Source organism: Cyclopterus lumpus, chromosome 19, assembly GCF_009769545.1.
Source record: "Cyclopterus lumpus isolate fCycLum1 chromosome 19, fCycLum1.pri, whole genome shotgun sequence".
Lineage (NCBI taxonomy): Eukaryota > Metazoa > Chordata > Actinopteri > Perciformes > Cyclopteridae > Cyclopterus > Cyclopterus lumpus.
This window is the reverse complement of record NC_046984.1, coordinates 17,677,157-17,689,157: the sequence shown is the minus strand read 5'-3', so window position 1 is coordinate 17,689,157 and position 12,001 is coordinate 17,677,157. Positions and strand designations below refer to the sequence as shown.

General features: G+C 47.1%; 1 protein-coding gene across 1 annotated transcript in view; it reads right to left on the bottom strand.

The window, feature by feature from the left end:
* LOC117749141 (PH and SEC7 domain-containing protein 1-like) overlaps positions 1-11,520 on the bottom strand; it is a 54,943-nt gene extending 43,423 nt beyond the window's left edge. The window contains exons 1-3 of the mRNA XM_034559363.1: positions 11,423-11,520; positions 10,359-10,826; positions 2,412-2,606 (exon numbers count right to left, since the gene is read on the bottom strand). Coding sequence (XP_034415254.1) covers positions 2,412-2,606; positions 10,359-10,826; positions 11,423-11,520 — 761 coding nt within the window. The remainder of the gene's footprint in view (positions 1-2,411; positions 2,607-10,358; positions 10,827-11,422) is intronic.
* Positions 11,521-12,001: the final 481 nt, after the last annotated feature.

The following is a 12,001-nucleotide window of genomic DNA, read 5'->3' as shown; positions in this document are numbered from 1 at the left end:
GGACAGACAAGAAGGAACATATGAGTAGAGAACATGTGAGGAACATATGAGGAGAGAACATTTGAGGAAAGAATGTGAGGAACATATGAGGAAAGAACATTTGAGGAAAGAACATGTGAGGAACATATGAGGAAAGAACATTTGAGGAAAGAACATGTGAGGAACATATGAGGAAAGAACATGTGAGGAAAGAACATGTGAGGAACATATGAGGAAAGAACATATGAGGAAAGAACATGTGAGGAACATATGAGGAAAGAACATTTGAGGAAAGAACATGTGAGGAACATATGAGGAAAGAACATATGAGGAACATATGAGGAAAGAACATGTGAGGAACATATGAGGAAAGAACATATGAGGAACATATGAGGAAAGAACATGTGAGGAACATATGAGGAAAGACCATATGAGGAAAGAACATGTGAGGAACATATGAGGAAAGAACATGTGAGGAACATATGAGGAAAGAACATGTGAGGAAAGAACATGTGAGGAACATATGAGGAAAGAACATGTGAGGAACATATGAGGAAAGAACATGTGAGGAACATATGAGGAAAGAACATGTGAGGAACATATGAGGAAATAACATAGGAGGAACATATGAGGAAAGAACATTTGAGGAAAGAACATGTGAGGAACATATGAGGAAAGAACATGTGAGGAACATATGAGGAAAGAACATATGAGGAAAGAACATGTGAGGAACATATGAGGAAAGAACATTTGAGGAACATACGAGGAAAGAACATATGAGGAACATATGAGGAAAGAACATAGGAGGAACATATGAGGAAAGAACATGTGAGGAACATATGAGGAAAGAACATAGGAGGAACATATGAGGAAAGAACATGTGAGGAACATATGAGGAAAGAACATAGGAGGAACATATGAGGAAAGAACATGTGAGGAAAGAACATGTGAGGAACATATGAGGAAAGAACATGTGAGGAAAGAACATGTGAGGAAAGAACATATGAGGAAAGAACATATGAGGAAAGAACATATGAGGAAAGAACATGTGAGGAAAGAACATGTGAGGAAAGAACATGTGAGGAAAGAACATGTGAGGAAAGAACATGTGAGGAAAGAACATATGAGGAAAGAACATATGAGGAAAGAACATGTGAGGAAAGAACATATGAGGAACATATGAGGAAAAAACATGTGAGGAAAGAATATATGAGGAACATATGAGGAACATATGAGGAAAGAACATATGAGGAAAGAACATATGAGGAAAGAACATGTGAGGAAAGAACATGTGAGGAACATATGAGGAAAGATCATATGAGGAAAGAACATGTGAGGAACATATGAGGAAAGAACATGTGAGGAAAGAACATATGAGGAAAGAACATATGAGGAAAGAACATGTGAGGAAAGAACATGTGAGGAAAGAACATGTGAGGAAAGAACATATGAGGAACATATGAGGAAAAAACATGTGAGGAAAGAATATATGAGGAACATATGAGGAACATATGAGGAAATAACATATGAGGAAAGAACATATGAGGAAAGAACATGTGAGGAAGGAACATGTGAGGAACATATGAGGAAAGAACATATGAGGAAAGAACATATGAGGAAAGAACATGTGAGGAAAGAACATATGAGGAAAGAACATATGAGGAAAGAACATGTGAGGAAAGAACATGTGAGGAAAGAACATATGAGGAAAGAACATGTGAGGAAAGAACATATGAGGAAAGAACATATGAGGAAAGAACATGTGAGGAAAGAACATATGAGGAACATATGAGGAAAAAACATGTGAGGAAAGAATATATGAGGAACATGTGAGGAACATATGAGGAAAGAACATATGAGGAAAGAATATATGAGGAAAGAACATGTGAGGAAAGAACATGTGAGGAAAGAACATATGAGGAAAGAACATGTGAGGAAAGAACATATGAGGAACATATGAGGAAAGACCATGTGAGGAACATATGAGGAACATATGAGGAAAGAACATGTGAGGAACATATGAGGAACATATGAGGAAAGAACATGTGAGGAACATATGAGGAAATAACATGTGAGGAAGGAACATGTGAGGAAAGAACATGTGAGGAAAGAACATGTGAGGAAAGAACATATGAGGAAAGAACATGTGAGGAACATATGAGGAAATAACATGTGAGGAAAGAACATGTGAGGAAAGAACATGTGAGGAAAGAACATGTGAGGAAAGAACATATGAGGAAAGAACATGTGAGGAACATATGAGGAAAGAACATATAAGGAAAGAATTAATGTTGCGGTAGCGAGTTAGCATCGGTTGCTAACGCTAGCCTTTATAAGCAGGGTTACGGTACGTACACAAGCTCACACTTTCAGAACTTTCAGACATTCAAAAGGCACAAACGACACCGAACGACGGCGTCTGGGTCGCTCACTTCTTGCTGAGGTGGCGCGCCACGTCAGACTTCCGGAAGCCGTCCAAGTTGAAGAGCCGCTTGGCCAAACGTCTGGCCGCCGCCACGTCGGCTCGGTGGCTGCCGTTGGTGAGCGTGTCGCTGCTGCCCAGACCCAGCCGCTCGCTGAGGTCCTGGTCCAGCTCCGAGTCCGTCGCCAGGCGGGCTTTGTCTCTGCTGAGAGGGTCAGAGGGTCAGAAGGTCAGAGGTCAGAGGGTCAGAACTGGTGATTAGACACAAATATAGATGGACAGATACGGATGTGGAAAAATGGGAAATTAAGAACTTTTTGGTTCAAAGAGTCGAAAAGCGGGACAAATGGATCGATTTGTAAATAATTGAAAAGGAAAGAGAGGAGGAACCGAGAATGATGGCGATATAATAATAAAACTAATAACTCTGCTGTATCAATAATGTAACACTAATATCTGATCTGTGCAGCGCTGACTTTAAATCAGTTTCCAGCTGCACAAGTGGTTTTAAGACAAGACCAAAAATACACCAGGGGAGATGAAAATTAAGGCCAAAGTAGCTTAAAAGAAAGATAGATATCTGTACACTGAATATAATATATACATATATATACATGCATGATGATATAAGAGGATTTAGAGGAGAGAGAAGTAGTAAACACATATTTACATTAATCCAGCAACAAGTGTAACAGAGTGCATGAAAATCATTTTACAACCAAACAACATTTGGATTATACGCGTCACAGATCTCCTGTTTCTCCAGCGCTCCCGTTATCTCTTCCTAATTAAGCCCCTTCAAAGCTTGAACCAGTTCAGAAATGCAAAACTTATTACATCTGAATCACGCTGTGATAATATTTTAAGCATGTTATGTCACGCCGAGCTGAAAGAGAACTACTTTTCCCAGATTACAGAGACGAAGGTCTCAGAGTTTCATCGACGCTGCCGAGAGCCGAGTGACCAAAAACAACGGCTGAGGGTTCTTATTCCAGAGAGCCAGGAACACTTCCTGAACAAGCAGAGCTTGAACGCCCCACGGTCCCGGGACTTAAGCTTCCCATGCGTACACATCGTTGCACGTGAGTCGGCCAACTCACAGCAGAGCAAACAGTCATCACAACAACAGCTGATTAGGTGTGAAAGCTACGAGGGTGCAATGGTCCACTTTGGTTTCGCAGACTACAAAGAAGAAGTCTTCAGGTCTCTGAGACCACGAGTTTTTAGCTTGATGCTAACAATGCTAACATGCTGATGTTGAGCAGGTATAATGTTTCCCATGTTCACGACTTCAGTTTAGTGTGTTAGCACTGAGGCTGATGGGAATGTCATGATTTATATAATCTATTGGACAAATTAAAAGTTTGACCTGCTGGTGGCGCTATAGATGAAAAGTCCCCTGGGGACCATGAACATCTCTTCCAGATAAACAAACACAACAAATGTGAACATCATGGTGAGTCTAAAAGTCAATAGGGTCATAAAAGAATTTGGTGACAATCCATTGAGTAGATGCTGTGAGATATTTCACTTGATAAATGTAACCTTTGACCAGCTGGTGGCGCTAGAGGAAAAGTCAAAAGATCACCAAAGTTATTAGAATACATCATCTGGGGACCAGGAACATCTCTACCAAATATCATGGCAATACATAGAAAAATCTCACAAATATGAACATCACGGTGACGCAAGATTAAAGTCAAGAGGATCACCAACGCCACCAGGATTCATCATCTGGAAACCACGACTTTTGTGACAATCCATGGTGAACGTAAGTCACTGGATTAATATGAACTTTGGAAGAAAGTTATGAGGATACGTCATCAGGGGTACGAGAATATCTGTGTGTTTTCAAAACTATAGAAAGTATGCTCTGGGGACCAGGAACATCTGTGATACATAAAAGAAAACCGTGAACGTGAACCTCATGGTGACGCTAGAGTAAAGTCAAGGGGATCACCAATGTTGTGAAGATGTATCCTCTGGGAACCACGCATTTGATTGAGATATTGGGAGATATTTCGCTGGATAAATAAACCTCGAGGAAAAGTCAGACATTCGCTAAAGTACATCAGAAATGATTCTCTGGGGACCATGAATATCTCTACCAATTCATCCCATTGCTGTTGACTAGAACGTCATAAAAACACAGAAATGCCAACATCATGGAGGCTCCTCTGGGGACCATGAATGTGATGCAGAACCACATTGCCGGTCCTTACAGTCGACCCGAACATTTTTAAATGAATAAAAACACAAACTTTAAGGTAGGTCTCCGTATTGGAGCTTTAACACAGAAACCTTTTGGGAGTCGATCCATCAACAAGTTTTAAAACTGACGTGAACACAACTTACAAAAGACAGGTGAGACAGGTGAGACAGGTGAGACATGTGAGACAGGGGAGACATGTGAGACATGTGAGACATGTGAGACAGGGGAGACAGGGGAGACAGGTGAGACAGGGGAGACAGGTGAGACATGTGAGACAGGTGAGACATGTGAGACATGTGAGACAGGGTAGACAGGTGAGACATGTGAGACAGGTGAGACATGTGAGACATGTGAGACAGGGGAGACAGGTGAGACATGTGAGACATGTGAGACAGGTGAGACAGGGGAGACAGGGGAGACAGGTGAGACAGGGGAGACAGGGGAGACAGGTGAGACAGGTGAGACAGGGGAGACAGGGGAGACAGGTGAGACAGGTGAGACATGTGAGACAGGGGAGACAGGTGAGACATGTGAGACAGGTGAGACATGTGAGACAGGTGAGACATGTGAGACAGGGGAGACAGGTGAGACAGGTTCCTATAGGGACCTACCTGTGGCAAGACCGTCTGATGGACAAATACCTCTCCGCCTCCTCGCCGCCTGCAGCTGAACCGTGACAGCAGAAGACAGACGGTGCCCTCAACGGCGTGCCCTGAACGCCACCTCGCCTCAGCTGCCCCCCCCCTGCCCGCCCCCCCCCTCTCCCCTCGGCCTCGCCACCTGAACGCATCATCGCCGTCGAGGAGGAACACCTGTCGTCTCTCCCCGCGGACGTTGACGTTCCTCTGCTTCTTTTGAGTCCAACTGAGACTTCGCGGGTCTTCTTGTGTTTGCTGTCATTTGATCCTCACAGCAAGCCCCCCCCCCCCAACACCCCCCTCCCCAAGCCCCCCCCCCCCCAAACACCCCCCCCCCTCTCCAAAACAAAGTAAAAGAGCTGTTTGTCCTGCAACGCCGATCCTTCTCGCTCTTTTTTTCCTTCTGAGTCTGTTTGCTGTTGTTTCTGTTCCCTCGTTTCACTCCCCCCCCCCTCTCCCCCCCTCTCCCCCCCCCTCACTGTGTAAACTCAACGTCCTCTGCTGACCTTGGATTCAAAGCGTGGCATGAAACTTGTCTTTCCCCTCCCTTCCATTTCTCTATACCCTCCATTCATTCCTCTCTTTATCTCTCACTGCATCTCCATTCTCACACACACACACACACACACACATACACAGACACACACACACACACACACACATACACACACACACACAGACACAGACACACACACACACACACACATACACACACACAGACACACACACACACACACACACATACACACACACACACACACACACACACACACAGACACAGACACACACACACACACACATACACACTCATATCCATCCTAAGTTTTATTCCAACTTAGTTCTTGGGCTCCGGTTCAGGCTCCGGTTCAGGCTCCCTACCCCCCTTGTTGTCGGCTTCTTGCTTTAACGGCATCCCCCTTTATATTTTATATACTGGTCAGCACAATGAGCCTCATAGAGAGGACTGTCTGGAAACGGGTGATGGGAGGAGGAGGAGGAGGAGGAGGAGGAGGAGGAGGAGGAAGAGGAAGGGAGTGAAATTCCAACTTGTATCAAAGTACAGAGTTCTGGATCCCACAGCTGAGCGGGCCGGTTGTAGGAGAGCGATAAGACTGCTGCTCAGCAAACATTCACCTCAACTGGCCCAACTGGTCTCAAATAAAGACTTTTATCAGCCAGCAGAGAGAGTTGATGTTGAAAGCCTCTGTGTGACCTACACATGACTCACAGCTACCACCTGCATTCCATTAGGTCTCAGGCACCTGACTAATGTCTGTCCTCTTCTGCCCTCTAGTGGTCAAAGCAACGCAGTGACCCGGTGCGGTCGCTCTGCCTCTGCAGTGCCGTCACAGTGAGTTAGTGAGACAGTAATCAGACAGAGTTAAAGTACATGGACCCCCACAGGGACCACAGGATGGTCCCCCACAGGATGGTCCCCCACAGGGACCACAGGATGGTCCCCCACAGGGACCACAGGATGGTCCCCCACAGGATGGTCCCCCACAGGGACCACAGGATGGTCCCACACAGGGACCACAGGATGGTCCCCCACAGGGACCACAGGATGGTCCCACACAGGGACCACAGGATGGTCCCCCACAGGGACCACAGGATGGTCCCCCACAGGATGGTCCCCCACAGGGACCACAGGATGGTCCCACACAGGGACCACAGGATGGTCCCACACACCCTGCAGAACAGTGTTGAAGTACATGGACCCCCACAGGGACCACAGGATGGACCCCCACAGGGACCACAGGATGGACCCCCACAGGGACCACAGGATGGTCCCCCACAGGAACCACAGGATGGTCCCACACACCCTGCAGAACAGTGTTGAAGTACATGGTCCCCCACAGGAACCACAGGATGGTCCCCCACACCTTGCAGAACAGACCGGCGTTATCTTTGACCGAGACTTGTCCTTTAACTCCCACGTGAAGCAAATCTCAAGGATTGCATTTTTTCATCTACGTAACATTTCAAAAATCAGACACATCTTGTCTCAAAAAGATGCAGAAAAGCTGGTTCACGCGTTTGTTACTTCCAGACTAGATTACTGCAACTCCTTATTATCAGGCTGCTCTAATAAGTCTCTTAAGTCCCTCCAGTTGATCCAGAATGCTGCAGCTCGTGTACTCACAAAAACTAAGAAAAGAGATCACATGACTCCTGTATTAGCTGCTCTGCACTGGCTCCCTGTAAAATCAAGAATCACATTTAAAATGCTTCTCCTCACCTACAAAGCCTTGATTGGTGATGCACCATCATATCTTAAGGAGCTTGTAGTACCATATTACCCCACTAGAGAGCTGCGCTCACTAAATGCGGGGCTACTCGTGGTTCCTAGAGTCCTAAAAAGTAGGATGGGAGCCAGAACCGTCAGTTATCAAGCTCCTCTTTTATGGAACCAGCTTCCACTTTCAGTCCAGGAGGCAGACACAGTCACCTCATTCAAGAATAGACTTAAGACTTTCCTCTTTAATAGTCCTTATAGTTAGGGCTGAATCAGGTTTGTCCTGGTCGAGCCCCTTGATATGCTGCTATAGGCTTATAGGCTGCTGGGGGATGTTTTAGGATACACTGAGCACCTCTCTCCTCTTCTCTCTCTCCTTATGGATGAATTTACATCTCTCCATTGCACCTTATTAACTCTGCTTCCTCCCCGGAGTCGTTGTGACTTCACGTCTCATAGGGTCCATTGGACCTGGAGGTGTCTGATGCTGGTGAGCCGGCCTCCCATTGGCCCTGCTGATGCCCCGCCCCCTCCTCTCTACCTCCTTCTGTTTCATGGATTGGAGTTCCATTCATACATTGTCATATTCATGTAATGTGTTTATGTAACTCTGTAACTCTGTTCATCTGGTCACATGACATCTATTCTTCTGTCCATCCGGGGAGAGGGATCCTCCTCTGTTGCTCTCCTGAAGGTTTCTTCCCTTTTTTCCCTGTCAAAGGTTATTTTTGGGGAGTTTTTCCTGATCCGATGTGAGGTCAAAGGTCAGGGATGTCGTATGTGTACAGATTGTAAAGCCCTCTGAGGCAAATTTGTAATTTGTGATATTGGGCTATACAAAATAAACTGAATTGAATTGAATTGAATTGAATTGAAATTGAATTGCATTGAAAATGCATGGAGGTGATGTGTGATGTTCTGCATGCAACATGAAGACAAAGGGTTAAAACTAAAGTCTTTGGGACTCTGACAGTCAAGGTGAGTTCCTCACTGCTGCATCAGCCATCTGCCTCTGTCACACACACACACACACACACACACACACACGCACACACACGCACACACACGCACACACACACACACACACGCACACAGCCTTCAGGTGACCTTCACTCTGAAGCTGCTCGGCTCCAGAATAGCACTGCAGCATTGCTCTGCACAAGGAGGCCGACAACCGTCCATCAACGAGGTACTGACGTGTGTGTGTGTGTGTGTGTGTGTGTGTGTGTGTGTGTGGTTTACAGGAGGAAGACTGTATCCTCAGATACTTTCAAATAGAGATGCAGCTCTTGCCCTATTTCAGTGCAGAGTGGAGATAAATAGAAATCAGAAGGTTACGCAACAACAAACATGACCCAGATAACGGTCACTCAGATTCTTGTTGACACATTCCTGAGAACACCTTATTATGAATGGAGCTTTTTACAATTAAAACATGTGTGATATGTTGATATTATTATATCTCAGTTTTTGAAGACAAAACATAAACCAATTAGTTAATAGTTTGTAAAGCTGTTAACGAGATGCCAAGAAAAGAAAAGCCCCACATTTCTGGTTAGAAGGTGAAAGACAGCTGTGGTAGAGACCTGTCAATCACCTTGTAGCCCCGCCCTAAAGCATCCCCTGCTTTATGGTCTGTTTGACTCTAAATGACCATAATTTACTAAATGAACATCATTCTGTATTGAAGAAGACTTGAAACTAGAGATTGAGACCAAAAACTCATGTTTACAATGTTTACTGAGGGAATAAATCAAGAGAAGTAGAGTCATTTATATAGACTTCTATACAACCAGAGGAGTCGCCCCCTGGTGGTCAGGAGAGAGAATGCAGCTTTAACACATGAAGCATAGACTTCTATACAACCAGAGGAGTCACCCCCTGGTGGTCAGGAGAGAGAATGCAGCCATAACACATGAAGCATAGACTTCTATACAACCAGAGGAGTCGCCCCCTGGTGGTCAGGAGAGAGAATGCAGCTTTAACACATGAAGCATAGACTTCTATACAACCAGAGGAGTCGCCCCCTGGTGGTCAGGAGAGAGAATGCAGCTTTAACACATGAAGCATAGACTTCTATACAACCAGAGGAGTCGCCCCCTGGTGGTCAGGAGAGAGAATGCAGCCATAACACATGAAGCATAGACTTCTATACAACCAGAGGAGTCGCCCCCTGGTGGTCAGGAGAGAGAATGCAGCTTTAACACATGAAGCATAGACTTCTATACAACCAGAGGAGTCGCCCCCTGGTGGTCAGGAGAGAGAATGCAGCTTTAACACATGAAGCATAGACTTCTATACAACCAGAGGAGTCGCCCCCTGGTGGTCAGGAGAGAGAATGCAGCTTTAACACATGAAGCTTAGACTTCTATACAACCAGAGGAGTCGCCCCCTGGTGGTCAGGAGAGAGAATGCAGCTTTAACACATGAAGCATAGACTTCTATACAACCAGAGGAGTCGCCCCCTGGTGGTCAGGAGAGAGAATGCAGCTTTAACAGAGGAAGCATAGACTTCTATACAACCAGAGGAGTCGCCCCCTGGTGGTCAGGAGAGAGAATGCAGCTTTAACACATGAAGCATAGACTTCTATACAACCAGAGGAGTCGCCCCCTGGTGGTCAGGAGAGAGAATGCAGCTTTAACACATGAAGCACAGACTTCTATACAACCAGAGGAGTCGCCCCCTGGTGGTCAGGAGAGAGAATGCAGCTTTAACACATGAAGCATAGACTTCTATACAACCAGAGGAGTCGCCCCCTGGTGGTCAGGAGAGAGAATGCAGCTTTAACACATGAAGCACAGACTTCTATACAACCAGAGGAGTCGCCCCCTGATGGTCAATGCAGTGTTTATCGTGTGTTTCTTGCTCACCTCGGTAATGAGAAAGACGGGTTGCTGTACCAGCTGCTCCCCAGCTGCGAACACCCCCGTCCTCTGGGCGGCGTGTTGTCCGACCCGCTGCTCAGCCTTTCGCTGGACGGGGCTCGCGTGGCGTCCGAGTCCCCCGTCATGGTGAAGATGGAATCGGAGATGCTGGGCCTCTCGTCGTGGGCCAGCGGGGCGAAGCTGAGCTGCACGATCTGCCTGGCGCTCTGGCAGACCGGTCCGTGGATGGCAGGGGTGAGTGTGGGCAGGTCAAAGGTCAGGACGGTTTGGGTGCTGGAGGTCAGCAGCTCCTCGCTGTCCAGGCTGTTGTACGATGTGCCTTTAGCCCGGTGAGACTCCATGATGCTCTCAAAGTGGCGGCTGAAGGTGTCCTCCGCCGCGCAGCGAGGACCGGAGACCAAGATGGGGGACTTCAGGGCCGGGTGGTGGTTGTCAAAAAACGTTTCCATTGGTCTGGACAGAGATGGAGGGTTTTAGAAACACTGAAACGACACGGACGTGTACGTAAAGAAAAGATTGAATGTGCAAAGAAGCATCGAGAGCACTGGATCCCAACGGGGTCCACCAGAGATCACAGGGGTCAAAACTAACTAGACTAGCACAACAAATTAATTATACAAAGGTCTGTACATGCAACTATTTAAAAATATGTTTTATTTCCCCGGAAGCATCCCCTGCTTCATGGTCTGTTTGACTCTAAATGACCATAATTTACTAAATGAGCATAGACTTCTATACAACCGGAGGAGTCGCCCCCTGGTGGTCAGGAGAGAGAATGCAGCTTTAACACATGAAGCATAGACTTCTATACAACCAGAGGAGTGGTGGTCAGGAGAGAGAATGCAGCTTTAACACATGAAGCATAGACTTCTATACAACCGAATGAGAATGCACATCACTCGGTGGAACCGGAGGTTGCCGCCTGGTTGGGAACCACGGATCTGGACTAAAGGACTAAAGACCGGATATGCTGACCAGCCACCGAACCTGTTTACAAGCTACTCGAGGAGAATTATAAACCCGCTTCACGCTGTGATTTCACGTTTCACCTCTTCAGCAGGTGTCCAAACACCTGCGGCTCCTCCTGAGCGGCATGCTGCTGCTTCCTGTTGTCTCCTTGCATCCTCACACTGGCCCAGCTCACCATTTCTTCCTCCTCCTCCTCCTCCTCCTCCTCCTCCTCCTCCTCCTCCTCCTCATCTCCCTCCTCCTCCACCCTCCTCTCCGGACCCCCCAGCGGGCTGCTGCCCGTCCCCGAGGTGCCCTGCACGCTGCGGTTGCTCCCGAAGGCGGAGTCGGCGTCGTCCTGCTCGGCCAGCAGCAGCACTTCGTCGATGTCCGTCTCCCGGTAGCAGCGCAGCGGGACGGCGTCCAGGTCGGTCTCCGAGTACTTCAGCGTGCGGCGAATGATGCCGGTTTTGGGCGAAGTGCCGACGGCGGCCGGAGGAGGGGTCACCAGCTCGACCTCCACGTGCTGCACCTCGTGGTCGGCAGAGAGCAGCAGAGGGAGGGAGGACGGGGGAGTCGGGGTGGGAGACTCGCTGGAGGTACCGCTGGGGGGAGCGGTGGAGGTCTCCAGGGCGTCTGCAGACGGAGAAACACGGACACGTGACCGGCTATATTTGATC